Source organism: Mycothermus thermophilus, assembly GCF_041956435.1.
Source record: "Mycothermus thermophilus strain CBS 625.91 unplaced genomic scaffold VTJ04scaffold_2, whole genome shotgun sequence".
NCBI classification, from domain to species: Eukaryota; Fungi; Ascomycota; class Sordariomycetes; order Sordariales; family Chaetomiaceae; genus Mycothermus; species Mycothermus thermophilus.
In genome coordinates, this window is record NW_027191428.1 from 1,140,570 (window position 1) to 1,156,390 (window position 15,821).

Below are 15,821 nucleotides of genomic sequence, written 5' to 3' on the forward strand. Positions count from 1 at the left end.
CCATATACGATGCAATGATGAACCACAAAAGTAGAGTGTTGGCCTCTAAACCCCCCGCCCAGGCCTCGCTGACGCCGTAAACGCCCACCGTCTATCCCTTCATACTTACATATACATGCAAAAGCGGGTATGCAAATCCACTACCGCCCCTTAATCCTTCTTCTAACATATCATCCCATCATTTTCTCCCACCCCTCATCCCCAGCTCAGCATTAATACTACCCCAAACACTCCCCCGTCTCCCCCCTACCTAAACGGCCACCTTCTCCTCCTACTCTGCTGCTGTGCGATCTTCATCATATTAATCCTCCTCAACCTCTCACGATTACTCGGGTCGAGCAGCACGTCCGTCCCGTCCTCGCGGAACCAATGGCTGTGGCTGCGCAGCCCGACGTCGTTCATCTTGACGCGCTGCAGCTTGCGCAGCTTGATCAGGCCGTACCAGCAGACCAGCAGCGAAAATATTGTCGACACGCCCGTGACGGCCCCGAAACCCCAGTTGGTTTCCTCTATGAAGTTCTCCAGGTTCATGCCGTACAGGCCGGCCAGGAAGGTGCCCATGGCCAGGCCCAAGGTGCCGATGCTGAATTTGAGGTCGAGGAGCATGAGGGAGTTGCGGTTGGCGTCGAGGATGGCGCGGATGCTGGTTGGGGGTGTTAGCACGGACCACCAGTCAGCAATATGGCTGGGGAAAAGGCGGGTAGCTTACATCTCCTCCGTGTTGCGAATACTCGATAGGAGATTACTCGCCTCCTGAACAACTTCGTCGCAAACCTTATGATACGACTCCAGCAAGAGCTCGACTTCGGTATGATCGTCCTCTCCGCGAATCAGATCGTGCGTCTTCTCGGTGAGGTACATGGCGACGAGATCGTCGTCAGCCTCCAGCAACTCCTCGAGGGCGTCGCGGACGAGGCGCGCCTTCTGCTCGAACGTGCTGACCCGCTTCGACAGGATCAAGAGAATGCGCAGCTTCTCCCGGTCGATATCGTCTTCAAGCTCGCTCAGGATGCGGATGACAGGCTCCCGGACAGACTCGAAGTCGGCCTCAAGCTCGGCAGTCACAGACATTAGCACGGCTTCCAAGGCGCGGAATTCGTAGGGCAGGCTATTTGCGCCCGCGGTCTGTTTCTGCTGTAGCTTGCCCTGCAGGTCGTACATGAAGGCCGATTGGGGGTACGAGGAGGTGGAGCCGTAGACGTCAAACAGGAGCACACGGTCATGCTTGATGAGGACTTTCAGGTGGAGCAGGTTCAGGAGGATAGCGGAGGGGCGGACGAGGATGTGGGGGAGGTTGGAGGAGTCAATCTTGCGGAGATCGCGCGGGAGGAGGCCATACTGCAAGCCGACGGGGAGGGGGTATTAGCGATCCATACAAGGACATTTTGCAGGGCCAATTGGCATACCTTGGCAATGAGCTCGCTCTTTTTGAGCTCGCCATCCACCATGATGACCTTCCCATCCCCATCAACTTCGGTACAGCGCAGGCGTGGGTCCAGGGGCGCCTTGCTGGTCCTTCGAGGGAAGATAGACCCCGAATCCTCCAACCGGCTTCTGAGCTCTTCCTCCTCCTTCAGCCGCTCGCGTTCCTTTCTGGCCTCTGACCCAAAGAGCCACTCCTGCCATGTCGACTTTGAGGGCCCATCCTCACGACATGGCTGGTCTGAAGACGCATACCGCGGGGTGCCGGTAGAAGGGGACTGAGTGTCGGGTTGCTGCTTGCCAGCGCGATGCCTCGTCAGGGCCTTGGGGAGGATGGAGGGGAGGCCGAACAGGGAGGCCTGCAGCGGCGGTTCGAGGCGAGCTACCGAGAGTTCGAAGGACTGTTGGGGTCGTCGAGATATCCTCGTGGCTAACCTCGCGCAGGTGCAGGCATGTCGGCGGGGTGCGAGGCGCGAGGCGCACTCGGAGAGGAAGAGGCCCGCGGATTGGGCACGGAGAAACCTGAGGAGCCTCGGCGACGGTGCTGCGGGCTTCAATGCCGCAGGCATTGCAGGGAAGAGGGGAGGAAGGGTGTCAAGTTCGGTTGCTGGAAGTTGTCGTCGCAGCCTCCGGCACTTTGACAATTCAAAGTTGTTGATGGAGGGTTGCATGCAAGAAATCTTGTCGAATTCTGGGCGTTGGCATGTGGATCAACTGTGGGGCCGTAGCCTTGTGGACCCGACCCGACCCGGACCCGGCTGCCGGGAGATGTGGGTCCCGGCCCAACGTCCGGTCATCCCGTCCCAGACGAAGACCATTCCCTCGGTGTTAGTACTGGACAAGTCCAAAGAGCAGAAGATATGTACAATAATTCGGCCCAGGTAAGCAAAAACGGCAATAGGATTTCTGAACAAAATCCAGATTGACAGCAATGTCGTATCAAAATGGTCGTTGAGATTGGTGGTTTTCCAATCCTCAGCATCAACCTCAGCTGGCCCTCTCCATCAACCCACTCACACAAGTCCGGAAAGAAGACCATCAAAATACAACAACAGAAGGGAAAATCACACAATACCCATCATCACCATCATCGGAACATCAAGGCATGATCCGCATATCAACCGCCGACCCACCACTTCAAGCCGTACTCTCAAGAAACAGTTATGACGAAGAACCACACATCAGCAACCATCTCCGCCATCTTGACACTTCATTCAAAGAACTTGTCCCATTCTTGGCCCAGAGGAGGCACTCAAAGCTGGCTCCAGTAAAATGTAGTAACAATCGCAGCAATGATCAATAATAAGCCCAAAACGCCAGAGACAGATAACAAAAAACCAAACCCCCAAAACAGTAGAGGAAACTAAAACAAGCATCACGAAGCAAAAAGCAGACTAGAAAAATCCCAAGCGCACAATTTTCACCTTCAAACCCCTCCTGATCGTACACACCACCATTTCTAAGAGTAAAAAACCCCGTTGATTGATTGTTTGATTGACTGACTGATCGATTGATTGAACGACCCAAGACTTAGTTGTCCTGTTGGTCTCGACTTTTCGTTTCGAGAATATCGATCGAACAATCGACTGGACAACGGGAGGGCATCGTCGGAGGGGAGGCAAGGCCGGAGAAAATCCCTGGTCGCAGCAAGCAGAGCAGCGATTTCGTCCCATGCCGTTGATTAGTCCCAGCCTCCATCGTTTTCCCCTGTCGCTGTCGTCGAGTATCCGTTGAAAGAATCCTCCGTCTTGATGATCGGAGAAAAGAGGTGAGCAAAGCAAGCCAGTTGGCAAACAGACGAGGGGTGGGAGGGCGAAGAAGGCCATGGGAGGGAAAGAGCCATAAATATAGCCCATTCGTCCATCGATGCATCCGACATCAGCCCGTGAATCCCATCCAAGGTGAACCGCCCTCCCAAGAGAGCAAGCGATCTCTCATCCCTCTCATCCCGACCGCGGCGTCAGTTTCTGCGCATCGCGGCGTTGTCCTACTCGCCGCGAGCGCGCTTCGCGCCGTGCGGGTTCTGCCACTCGTTGCTCTGGTTGCCGGCGCCGAAGAAGCCCGGGTTAAAGCCTGGCTGCATGCCCTGGAAGCCTGTAGCAAAACACAAAGCCAGTCAGTCATCATCACGCCCTTCTCGGCAAACCAAGGCTAGACAAAAATCGAGGCAAAACTCACCAGGCATACCCCCCGCCATACCGGCACCCATCATGCCCATACCTCCCATCGGTCCACCCATACCTCCCATGGGCATGCCGCCGCCCATGGGCATACCGCCCATCATACCCATCCCACCGGCGGCGCCGCCCCGACCGCCACGCATGCCAGCGCCGCCTCTCATGCCCCCGGGACCACCCATCATCCCACCACGATTGAACCCTCCAAACCCGGGACCTCCCATGGGGTTGTTGAATCCCATGGCATTGGCGTTGAACGCGCCCATGTTACCCGCCGAAAACGCCCGGTTGAAACCGGGACCCTGGTTCATGCCGCCACGGGGAACACCAGGACCGCCGCCAAACCCACCACGTCCGCCACGGAAACCGCCAAAGTTGTTCGGCCCAGAGAAGTTGTTCGGACCAGCGTTGCGGTTGTCGTTGAAGCCGCCCGGACCGGCAGGGGTGGCGGCCATGTTGCCTCCGGGGCCGGTCTGCTGCTGGTTCTTCATGGCGCGGTTGGGAGCATCCTTGGGCAGGGTGCGGAAAGGGTTGTGATTGGGAGAGGAGTAGATGCATGTAGGGCGTTTCTGGCCGGGTTGGGTGTATTCGTTGGCGAGCGCATCGATGCGATGCTTGGTGGCGGTCGCGGCTTGCTGGGTGGTGAATTCCACGTACGCGGAGCTGTGTGTTGGGATGAATGTTAGAACAAGCATATTTCCGGACGATGGGTTGTTTGGAAAGAAACATACCCCTTGCTCTTGCCATTGATCTTATGTTCGCTAAACGTAATGTCCTTGAGCTCATGCTCGCAGCCAGCCTGGCGCACCCAACCGCGGATGTCATCGTCCGTGTTCCACCAATGAAGGTCTGAAATCATCAGGGCCGTCGTGGCACCAGGGTCGACAGGGCGGTCATCGGAGACCTCCTTGCGCTTGACGCCCTGCTGCGGGCGCTCGGGGAGGGGATTCTGAGATTGGCCGTGGTTGGCGTTGCTGTTGTCGCCGGTATCATTGTTCTGATGGTCCTCCTCATGATAGTCATGGTCGTGGTGGCGATCGTCGCCATTGTGGGCATCGTCCCCCTCATAGTGGTGGTTTTCGTCGCCGTGGTGGCCGCTCTCTACGTGCTCGTTGTCGCCTCCGTCATGGGCCGAGTCGCCGTAGACGTCGATCTCAAACTCCTCGTCCGCCATGGCTCCGGTCTGCTGCAGACAAAAGGCTAGTCGCCGGCTTTGAAAGGGTCGCGATAGGCTGGAGACCTGTTTCTTCTGGGTGGCAATTCAAGTCTGGATTGAGGTCCTGGCTATGGATTAGAGATACAGGATCATCTTTCGGCATGACGCCATTATCGTCATCGATAGCTGACAAGAAGCTCTTTGCTGCTCTCCCGTCGGCCGGATCAACGGCGCGCTCGGCCGCGTCGGAAGGAAACATGACAGCGCGGCAATGAGCAAGAAACGAGGGAAAAAGAAAAGGAAAGCAGAAAAAGCAAACAGAAATGAACAGCAAAGACAAAACAAGGTGAACAGGAAGCTCTTCATACGTACATTCCGAACCCCAAAGCAACGACGTAGAACCCGAGGTATAGGGCTTGGCCCGCTGATAGAGAAGAAAGTAACAAGATGCCGCTCTGTGCGGTCAATCTTGTTGGACAGGAACAAGGTATGATCTTGAGAGGTCTTGATGATTCTGCGCCCTTATCCTTTTGCCAGCTTCGGAAATGTTTCCCAAACCCAGCTCTTCCGAGGATGATACCCTCCAGTATGGTGTAGTTCTGCGGTGACGAAGCGCGATTCCGGCTTCCGGCTTCGGGTTTCTTGTCAAACGGCGCGCGACTTGATGTCTTTTCGCTCTGTTTTGTTGTGTGAAGAGGTGAGAAGACGTGGATCTCTATCGTCAGCGATATCGAAGAGAAAGACGCGATCGAGGTGATGATGGGTTGGTTGTTCGGGCCGGTTCGCGAGTGCGAGACGGATGACCGACGGAGAGTTTGAAGAGAGATGCAGGGGTTTCGGGGAAATTTGACGAACAGATGAAAATCCAGAAACAAGAGCCGCGGCGTTGCCGCTGTGGCTGACAGTAGATGCACAAGAGATGGTAACAGGGCCGATCGTTTACACAAAGAAGTGTTTGCTTGTTCGGCGAACTGTCGCGGATCGCAGGGGAAGGAACGGGAAAATCCCAGCGTTACGGGCATGCACTGGACCTTGCAGCGCAGCCGCACCAGACACTGATCGAGCGCAAGGCTAGGTCGATGGCTCCCTGACAGCCAGCGGAGCCCAAACCCCTGTCCTGCGCCCAACTTAGCTACCACCCAGGGTTAGGGTCATGACACACCATCCTGACGTCAACAACAACCATCCAGCTTGCCGACACGACAGCATGATCATGTCAATTTACCATCTACTATATTTAATCCGCTTACTACTGTCAGTGAAACGATCTTTCCTGTTTACATGGCACAGCCAACAGCCCAAGCAACGGTCCAGCAAAGAGCATTCTTGGTCCACCATTCTCCTCCTCTCCTTGTTCCAGGGGTCTATATGCTCTCTGTCCTGAACTTTCTTCTCCAGTTCTCCGGGGATTGTTCCCCTTCAAGTCTTCTTCTTCCTCCCTGTCATCCCTCTCATCTGAGACTGGCGTGTTCGTGTGCAAACATGATGGCATACCCGCCGAGAGCCTCCACCACCAAGGTTGCCAGGGGCTTGTGTTATCACCTTCACTCTCCTCGCTTTCACTGTCTAGGAGGCGGATGACTGTCCTCCTAGTTCGCCAGTGCTCATCCGAGTCCGAGTCTGAGCCGTTGCCATTTGTCTTCTCTTTCCCTGTGTCATTGGTCTTGCCACTGCTGCTGTTTGAGCCAGTGCTCGTTCCCTCACCTTTGAATATCTGATTCGACCAGGAGCACTTCTCGGTTGGAAGGAGACCAGGTGTCATGGACGCTCCACAATCCATAAGCTGTTAACTAGTTAAAAGCCGAGAGGCTCTTTGTCAGCAACCGGCAACGTCACTTGAGTCTTGAAGATCATCGAGTCATAGGCAGGGGGTGAGGATGATGATGATGACTGACTAGGCAGAAAAGACAACGGTATCCAAACGTGACAACGGGATTTTCACACCGAATCCGGGTCTGAGGGATGGACAGAGGGGAGGGTCAGCCTTTTCGGGTTCCACGGTTTTAGTTCTGGGAGTGGCTCACATAGTAGTTTGCACAGATCAGGGCCTTCTCAGGGTTCATTTTGTCAGATGCTGAACCAGGGAGCTTGAGGTTTGAGTGAGTAGAAGAGAAACAAGAGAGGGAGATTTCGGATATCAAATGAAGGACCTAGTAGTTGGGAGTATGTCAGGCCGAGGAGAAGGCGAGATATACTCCAGCCAGACCAGAATCAACCTCTCGCATCATGGCCCTTCATCACCAACCCTATTATCCCCCTTCAACGCCAGAATCCAACCCCACACCATGCCTCAGCCGCGACGTCACCTCGACCACAATTCAACGAGATCCACGATTCCATATGCGGCGGATCTCTCATCTGTCACGCAACTCAACCAAGACATACATCCAGTAGCGTGTTCCACTCTGGCATGCCATGGACCATGCTGGACCATCTTCGGACGAGCGCAGCAGAGAAAAGATGGGGATGCGGGATGGATGTGAAATTGTGGTTACCATATTCGACAGAAAACTGGCTATTGAGTCCGCCATAACTCGATGACAAACTGATGAACAGTTACGAGACAAATCCACGCGGCCGACTGGCTGATCCGTACCTAGGTACCAGTCCTTCTATCGTGCCATGGGATGGGAACAAAGTATTGTTTCCTCCTGCATCCTGCATCCTATTTACATCTACCGTCTCTCATGCATGCCTCTCTTATTGTGCCAACGATCTTCCATGACCGACCAAATCTGAGGGAAAATGTGATAGGTCAGCCAAACCTGGCGGGATACCGTCAGCTCGACTGGGATCTTGCCGGAGAGACATAGAACCATTCTTGCAGCGGATCTGTGGTGGTGAGAGGGGCAAGGGAATGTTCTCGATTCTTTCTGTGCATGCTTGGATCCGGTGGAAGACGGGGAGAGAGTTGAAGACGGGGCGGTGGTGAAAGTCACAACTGAGAGGACAGTTCTATGTCCCATACTCCTTATTCGGGAACTGGGGCTGGATTCCTATACCTATAGGTATCTCAAGTAAGGCCGTGACATCCCCCATGGACACACTATCCCGTCTTCAATGTGTTTATACTCTCCACGGCGGAGCCTGCTGGAATCCCAATTAGTTATTGGAGAGGCACTGAGAATACCTCAGATCACGAGGCCCCGGAAATACGGACAAACACATCTGAACTGAAACCGGGCATTCGCAGCCTTGGACCGAAAGGCACGCAAGAGGCATAACTCAGGAGAGGGAGGGCAAGAAGATGAGTAATTCGGGTAGCGATCGACGTTGTGGCTTGACCAAGAACGGGCGGTGTGCCCAAGCCGTCGGGTCAGATAGTTGTCATCAAGTACGGCAACACTGTTCAGCCAAGGTAGGTTTCCACAGGTACGGTATTGAAACATCCTCTTGAGTGAAATACAATGCTAACAATTTTAACTTTTGAGGCCCTCATGCAGAGAATATTTCACCCAATACAACCCAGAAACCGCCATCCAACCCAGTCCAGCCTGCCCTCCCATCACAAATCATTCCACTCATTTACTGCAGGAACTTGCTCTCCTTAACAACATACAGGTCGACATACTCGTCCACGTTCAGCGACTCAAGCTTCTTGGCATCCTGGCCGAGCTCAATGAGCTTCTGGACGTGCTCCGGGCTGTAGTGCTCCTCGAGATGGCGCTTGTACTTGGCGAGGATGTGCGGCTTGGCCTCCTCGCGGCGGAGGCGGTGGCCGAGGGGCGCCTCGACGACGACCTCGGGAAGGACGGTGCCGTCGTTGAGCTCGACGGTCAGGCCGTTGCTGATGGTGCGCAGGGCCGGGTCGTGGTAGTCGGCGGTGAACTGGGGGTCCTCGACGCACTTGATCTTCTTGCGGAGGGACTCGACGAGCGGGGAGGTGGCGGCCTCGGAGCCGTCGACGTAGTCGTTGGCGGTCAGGCGGCCAAAGACGAGCATGACGGAGCACATGTACTGGATGCAGTGGTCGCGGTCGGCAAAGTTGTCCATGGGCTTGAACTGCTTGTCGATGATGCGGATGCAGGCCTCGTGGGTGCGGCAGGTGACAGCCTTGATGTCGGCGGCCGACTTGCCCATGGCCTTGAGCTGGTGGTGGATCTTCTCCGAGGCCTCGACGGCGGTCTGTGAGTGGAACTCGGCCGGGTACGAGACCTTGAAGAGGACGTTCTCCATGACGTAGCTGCCGTAGTCGCGCTGGAACTCAAACTTCTTGCCCTTGAAGAGCACGTCGTAGAAGCCCCAGGTCGGGGCGGACAGGACGGTGGGGATGCCCTTCTCGCCCTTGAGGACCTTGAGGGCGAGGTTGACGGCGCGCTGGCAGGCGTCACCAGCGGCCCACGACTTGCGCGACATGGTGTTGGGGGAGTGGCGGTAGGTGCGCAGGCTCTGGCCGTCCACCCAGGCCTGGGTCACGGCGTCGGCGGTCTGCTGCTCGCTGAGGCCGAGCAGCTTGCTGACGACGGCGGTGCTGGCGACCTTGACCAAGACGACGTGGTCGAGGCCGACCTTGTTGAACGAGTTGAGCAGGGCGAGGCAGCCCTGGATCTCGTGGGCCTTGATCATGGCCTCGAGCACGTCGCGGATGGTGTAGATCTTGCCGCCGGCCAGCTTGTACTTGCCGGCCTTGTTGGTGCGGTTGATCCAGTCGGCGACGGCCAGGATGGCGCCCAGGTTGTCGCTGGGATGACCCCACTCGGCGGCCAGCCAGCAGTCATTGTAATCGAGCCAGCGGATCATGGCACCAATGTTGAAGGCGCCATTGACCGGGTCGAGCTGGAAGGGAGTGCCCGGAACGCGGGTGCCCTCCGGGACGACGGTGCCGGGGACAACGGGACCCAGGAGCTTGGTGCACTCCTTGAAGCGCAGGGCCTCAAGACCGCAGCCCAGGGTGTCCAGGAACACCCACCGCGCCGTGTCGAACTGGAGGTATTGAGAAGGTGATGGTTAGCTTCATCGTGTCTGGACGGGGCAGCCAGGGCAGCGAGATAAAAAAAAAGAGAGGGGATCTCCACTTACGGCCAGCTCCGAGTCGATGGGCTTGTTGTGCACATAGCTTGCAATGTCGGTGATCTCCTTGTCATAGCCGACGCCACTCGAGGGCGAGGGCACGGCGGCGGACTGAAGGGCGGACATGGTGGAAAAGCTGCTGCGGGCGATGCGTGTGACAGCAGGAGAGGAAGAAGAAGAGAGGGAGACGGCGGCGTGCTTGAGAGCGGAGAGCCGCACAGCCGAGCGCGGGATCGAGCGGAGGGGCAGAGATCTCGTCGCCTGGCGCAGTCCTCGATTGACAGCAGACATGGTGATGCCACGCACTCTTGTTCCTGCGTTCCTGGGTATCAATTGGATCAGGACCAACGAGATACCTGACGCAGAGTGCAGTCTGGGATGGGATTTGTCTGGTATTTGGGGTCGAGAGGGTGCGACATGTTTTCTTCGGGGCCGCTCCAGCGGAGCTTGTTTGCCGCGACATGCCGAAGCTTCCCCACATCGGATCGAGACCCATGTCGTCAGAGTCCGGAGGAGGCAATTTCGGTGGGCTGCATACAGTACACACATATGGAAATATCAATTCTCAAGACAGAAATGGACATCTTGGACGGAGGAGATATCAATTGACATGTTTTCACTTTCTTTATTTTATGTTCAGTGTTGTAAACACATCCTTTTCTTTTTTTACTTGTGATATTAGAGCTCCCCCGCTTTGCACTTGAGCTGCTTCCAGTCGAGGGGCTTGTGCAACGTCCGGAATGCCAAGGACAAGCATCTTCCATGTGACCGTGACCAAAACTCAATGACAAACCCTCACAGCCTTTAAGCGATGTCGCTTGGAGTTCAACAAATCCCACGCAAGCCTCAAGACCATTCGGCCCTGAGGCGCCTGTAGCATGGAGCCAGGTTGAGCCCGTGTCTCCGAGCCAATGTTGTCGGCTCCGAACCCATTCCACACGGCCCGGATGCACGCCCCGCCAAGCGGGACGACCGGCCGGGACAGTGCCAAGGCAGCCTCGTTGTCGGAGCCCGGCATTCGCACGGTTGACCGGAAGCTCGAACTGCACAAGATCGGAGCTCACAGCATAGGTTCATGTCAAGCAAGCAGCGGTCCCTCTGAGGTTTTGCTGACTCATATGTACAAAACCGTCCACGACCAGCACAGTCCGCTGGATGTCGTGTACGAGTGTGGAATTTATCCGTATCTTTAATCGAATGTTCCTTGACCATTTGACACCGAGTTCACCTCGAGTCAGACGGGGTTTCGCGTATCCCCTTTGTCTTCCTTTCACAGTTAGGTCATTCGCCTCCTGACTAGGTACCAATTCATGCCCCTTTATCCAGGCGACGTCACCTATGTCAGGTACACAGGTTGGCCGGCCGATGTGAGTTGGCTTACACAACACATCTCGCGAAAAGTCAGGGTTAGGGTAGAAGCTTTCGCTGGGGCGCCTCTCCTGCTGGAGGCTGGGCGTTTGTCATCAGTTGTGCTACCTGCTGTCGCCTGCAGTTCCAGCGCTAAGTCCGGGCTAATCTCCGCCAAGGAACCCAGTCTCAAGACCCCGCCGCCACCGGCATCTCTGAGTTCATCATCAATGGACGTGAGAGCTCTTCAAGAAGATGAATGCCGACCCAGGTTGACGGCGTCTTGATGAAGCGCAAATTTTTTATTTCATATTTGAACTCATTATTGTAATCTCTGAACAGAAACAAAGCATTGGAACCATGAGCAGCAGCCGCGGAAGCCCGCTGGCCGGGCCAGTTCACACTCATGATGATGGGGATGAGGATGAGCACTTCGAGCACTACCACCACCACCACCACCACCATGACAACGACGACGATGACGATGAAGACGATGAGGATGAAGATTATGTGCCCCACCATCACCGTCACCACGACGATGATGATCAAGACGAAGAGGACGAAGAAGACGACGATGAAGGTGAGCCCAAATGCCCAACCCCCCACCTGTTGTTGAGGCCCCCAATCCCACAGTTGCACGTTGCCGAATAGTCCGCATTGGAGTGCTTACTCAGATCCCTTGGCCCCCAGCGGACATGCCCCCAGGAGACATCCAGTTTGAACTCATTATAGAAGAGATCGGCCTTGACATGGCCGGCGATGGCGACGACTCTGCCTCGGATAATGACCACGATGCCGATGCCCACCTATCTCAGGGTCCCGGCGGTGGCCCCCGGAGGCGGGTCCGAATCAACACCAGTACGCAGCATCATCAGCAACGGCAACACAGCAGCTGCTCAATTTCGAGCATGGCTGGCTGAATGGCTGCGCATGCTAACTTCTCTCCTAGTTCGCCCCGGTCGTCCGTTCCTGACACAGCGCGAGTTCCTGGCCTTGTTGAGAGGCCAGTATCTTAACCCCACAATTGTCGACGATGAAGATGGCCAGGGCCAGCATTTTACCTGGGAGATTGGCGACGGTGGCCGCGGGAAGCAGTTCCCCAAGGTCCCGAGCGATGAGGGGAGGAAGCTGATGGAGTCGGGAGCTTTTGGCTCTTTTGACTGGAGGACCCCGGACCGGTTGACTGTCGCCCGGAGGCTGTTGGACCGAGAGCTAGGCTTGAAAGGGCCCATCGGCCAGAAGATCAACCAGGGTCTTATGGCCCAGTCCATGATACCGTCCACCAAGCCTGACATGGTCATCTACTATGACGATCCTGTATGCTGTGGACAGTTCTCAGACGACGGCAACTTTTTCTACGCCTGCGTCAAGGTGGGTAGAATTGCCCCTGGTATTATGACGTTCCAACACCCCTGACAGACCTTTAGGACTTCAAAGTCCGGCTCTATGACACGTCGAGCCCGTACAACTGGAAGCACTACAAAACTTTCACTTACCCTTACGGTCAATGGACCATGACAGACGCGGCCCTCAGCCCGGACAACAGGTGGCTCGCCTTCTCCTCACTGCAGCCACACGTCGGCATGGCGCCCACGGACCCCAACGACACAGGTGACCCCTACTCTCTCGACCTCTCCGACGCGCGGCCCTCGCGCAACGAATACCTCTTTGGCGGGTTTGCCATCTTCTCGGTCCGCTTCTCCGGCGACGGGCGCAACCTGGTTGCTGGCACCGGCCTCCACTCCATCATCGTCTACGACATTGAGCGGCGCGAAACCCTGCACCACGTTGAAGGCCACTCCGACGACGTCAACGCCGTTTGCTTCGCCGACCGCATGTCGCCGCACATCCTCTACTCGGGCTCGGACGACTGCACCATCAAGGTCTGGGACACGCGCAGCCTCGGCGACGGGCGCGAGGCGGGCGCGTTCGTGGGCCACACCGAAGGGCTGACGTACATCGACTCCAAGGGCGACGGGCGCTACATCCTCAGCAACGGCAAGGACCAGAGCATGAAGCTGTGGGATCTGCGCATGGCCATGTCCACGTCGCGGTTCCGCGAGCTGGACCCGACGGCGGTGACTCGCAACAGGGACTACGAATACGACTATCGCTGGCAGGACTACGAGGATTACCAGTGGTTCCAGCACCCGCACGACAACTCTCTCGTGACCTTCCGCGGGCACAAGGTGCAGCGGACGCTGATCCGGTGCCATTTTTCGCCACCCGGGAGCTCGGATTCGCGGTATGTCTACTCGGGCTCGCATGACGGAAAGGTTTATATCTGGAACCTGGACGCCACGCTGGCGGCCAAGATTGATGTCAAGGAAGCGACCCGCGCGGCGGCGGACAGGCCGAGGGATGGGATGAGGCACAGGTTGCATCATCGCCACTCGGGAAGGAATGCATGGGAGGCGTTGGTGAGGGACGTGGGCTGGCATCCGAATGCCCCGATGCTAGTTGGTAAGTTGCTACTCCCGTTTCCCTGTGCATGGAACTTGTGAGGCTGATGATTTGTGATAAGCTTCATCATGGGGTGGCCTAGGCCAGGACTGTGGTACGGCATCGCTGCATTCTTTCAATGTGGGTGATGACGACGAAGGTGAGCCGGCCATGGGGATCATGGTGAATGAGAGGCTGCGGGCTCTTTGATGCGGCCGAGGATGACCGGCAGTCTCTCTCTCTTTTTTGCTCTGGGCGGTTGTTTTCTTCTGCTGTCGTTGACTGGGCTTGCTTGATGAGTTTCAATGGGCGGTTTGCTTGTTTATTTTTGACTCTTGCTTCCTTCCTATCTTTACTTTGACGTTTGAGGCGCACACTTGCGCAAGTAAGTATTGTATTTCTGGGACCGGAACAGACTGGATGTGGCGGACTGAAGGCGAAGATGCTCGTTGGGTTTAGGATGTCTTGGAGTTTTGATACCTTTGGGGATTTGCTGTTGCATTTGCTGGGGAGCTATGATGTATGAAATGACCATGTAATGAGTATTGATTGAATCCTAAGTCTTCTTCATCGAGTCCTTCTGGTCTTTGCTCGCTCAGTTAGTGAACCAAGTAAATGCCACTGTTGGAGGGGCAACCCTCTTATCGGGACCTTATCGGGACTTGCCAAGCCCTGCGAGCTGGGTCTCAAGCACTGCGGCGACGCGCTGCTGCTCCGAGCTCTGGACTTTTTACTTCTACAGTTCAGTTCATCTCTAGCACCAACCTCCAGCTTCGAACCAAATTTTCCAACCTTCAACCCTCCAAATCCACAAACCTCCCACAGCACCGCCGACCGCCCTCCACCGCGCCCACTCATGAGCAAATCCGAATACCACCGCGCCGACGAGCGGCGCTTTCTCGACGAGCGCGGCACCACCGGCCCGCTGGCCCCGAACGGTCTCAACCCGGCCACCATCCTCGAAAAAGCCGTGCGCGAGCGCATCGTCGAAAGCTACTTTTACAAGGAGCAATGCTTCGGCGTCAACGAGGCCGACATTGTCGACCGCGTGGTCGAACACGTGGACCACATTGGCGGCGTGACGGGCGTCTCACAGCGCCCGACCCCGTTCCTGTGTCTGGTCTTCAAGCTCCTGCAGCTCGCGCCCAGCGATGACATCCTGGACGAGTACCTGCACTTCGGCGGGGAGAAGTTCAAGTACCTGCGCGCGCTGGCGGCGTTTTACATCCGCCTGACGCGGACAGATCGGGATGTGTACTTGCGGCTGGAGCCTTTTTTGGAAGACAGGAGGAAGCTGAGGCGGAAGGGACGCAACGGGACGTCGTTGACGTATATGGATGAGTTTATCGACGACTTGCTCACTAAGGACCGCGTGTGCGCGACGAGTTTGTGGAAGATGCGCCCGAGGGATATTTTGGAGGATTTGGACCTGCTCGAGCCGAGGGTTAGCCCGCTGGGAACGTTGGAGGATTTGTTGGAGGAGGAGGAAGAGGAGAACAAGGAGAAGGAGGCGCAGAATGGGAACGCGAGGGAGGAGAGTGGATCCGTCAGGTCCGGGTCGCGCTCGAGGTCGAGGTCGAGATCGAGGTCGAGATCCAGATCGCCAAGGTCAAGATCCCGGGACAGGTCACGGTCGAGGTCCCCGCTACGACGCAGGACAAGATCAAGCTCGCGATCGAGGTCACCGTCTCGCGACAGGGCACGGTCCAATCACGACAGGATGGATGTTGACGAGCCGGACTCGCCGCCACGCTCGCGCAGGGAAAGGAGTAGAAGCCGTTGAAGTGTTCAAGACCAAGCAAGCCGTCAGTGAGGCCACGGGTCCAACATCTGACGAGTTCGGACTTCCGAAAGCCTTGCTGAACGCGCGAATCTCGCCGCCATTCCTTGGACGGACTCAGTCCTCGCTATGTTCACCCAAAGACGCCAAAGACGCCTTCACCTCACTGTATCAGAATCGCCGGCGACTCAGACTCTGGCTTGCCCCACGGAAGGGATCTCTGTTGATCAGTCAATGCCACGAAAGGCCTATGTTGTTCGCGACAAAGTGAACACTAGGCATATACGAGGCTATAGGACAGGTACTCCAGGAGCCGAGACGTTTGTCGCCACGCTGCCTGAGGTCATCGATAACTGACCTGGACGCATTTAGCGTAATGCAGCCTGAGGGGCAGGAAGAGAGCTTCAATATCCAGGAAATAACGCCTATCCGTCTGAATCTGTTGCACATGGGCGTAGTCTCTATATTAATACATCAATGGATTTAG

At 56.3% G+C, this 15,821-nt stretch overlaps 7 protein-coding genes across 7 annotated transcripts; 2 read left to right on the top strand and 5 right to left on the bottom strand.

Moving 5' to 3' along the window:
* Window positions 1-246: 246 nt before the first annotated feature.
* Window positions 247-1,991, bottom strand: VTJ04DRAFT_2556 (uncharacterized protein; the record flags this gene model as incomplete). The annotated part of the gene is made up of 3 exons (XM_069360358.1): window positions 247-643; window positions 710-1,338; window positions 1,407-1,991. The coding sequence occupies 3 exons, from the start codon at window positions 1,989-1,991 to the stop codon at window positions 247-249; spliced, it is 1,611 nt and encodes a 536-aa protein (XP_069221077.1).
* A 1,418-nt stretch (window positions 1,992-3,409) lies between these two features.
* VTJ04DRAFT_2557 (uncharacterized protein) lies at window positions 3,410-4,773 on the bottom strand (the record flags this gene model as incomplete). Its single annotated transcript, XM_069360359.1, has 3 exons — window positions 3,410-3,516; window positions 3,601-4,262; window positions 4,331-4,773. The coding sequence occupies 3 exons, from the start codon at window positions 4,771-4,773 to the stop codon at window positions 3,410-3,412; spliced, it is 1,212 nt and encodes a 403-aa protein (XP_069221078.1).
* Window positions 4,774-4,860: 87 nt separating this feature from the next.
* On the bottom strand, window positions 4,861-5,777 carry VTJ04DRAFT_2558 (uncharacterized protein; the record flags this gene model as incomplete). The annotated part of the gene is made up of 2 exons (XM_069360360.1): window positions 4,861-4,879; window positions 5,128-5,777. 2 exons carry the CDS (start codon window positions 5,775-5,777, stop codon window positions 4,861-4,863), a joined length of 669 nt encoding a protein of 222 aa, XP_069221079.1.
* A 2,503-nt stretch (window positions 5,778-8,280) lies between these two features.
* On the bottom strand, window positions 8,281-10,056 carry VTJ04DRAFT_2559 (uncharacterized protein; the record flags this gene model as incomplete). The annotated part of the gene is made up of 2 exons (XM_069360361.1): window positions 8,281-9,678; window positions 9,775-10,056. 2 exons carry the CDS (start codon window positions 10,054-10,056, stop codon window positions 8,281-8,283), a joined length of 1,680 nt encoding a protein of 559 aa, XP_069221080.1.
* Window positions 10,057-10,443: 387 nt separating this feature from the next.
* Window positions 10,444-10,783, bottom strand: VTJ04DRAFT_2560 (uncharacterized protein; the record flags this gene model as incomplete). The annotated part of the gene is made up of 2 exons (XM_069360363.1): window positions 10,444-10,488; window positions 10,559-10,783. The coding sequence occupies 2 exons, from the start codon at window positions 10,781-10,783 to the stop codon at window positions 10,444-10,446; spliced, it is 270 nt and encodes an 89-aa protein (XP_069221081.1).
* Window positions 10,784-11,472: 689 nt separating this feature from the next.
* On the top strand, window positions 11,473-13,764 carry VTJ04DRAFT_2561 (uncharacterized protein; the record flags this gene model as incomplete). The annotated part of the gene is made up of 5 exons (XM_069360364.1): window positions 11,473-11,692; window positions 11,803-11,970; window positions 12,062-12,483; window positions 12,540-13,575; window positions 13,637-13,764. The coding sequence occupies 5 exons, from the start codon at window positions 11,473-11,475 to the stop codon at window positions 13,762-13,764; spliced, it is 1,974 nt and encodes a 657-aa protein (XP_069221082.1).
* Window positions 13,765-14,410: 646 nt separating this feature from the next.
* VTJ04DRAFT_2562 (uncharacterized protein) lies at window positions 14,411-15,285 on the top strand (the record flags this gene model as incomplete). The annotated part of the gene is made up of 2 exons (XM_069360365.1): window positions 14,411-15,100; window positions 15,154-15,285. The coding sequence occupies 2 exons, from the start codon at window positions 14,411-14,413 to the stop codon at window positions 15,283-15,285; spliced, it is 822 nt and encodes a 273-aa protein (XP_069221083.1).
* Window positions 15,286-15,821: the final 536 nt, after the last annotated feature.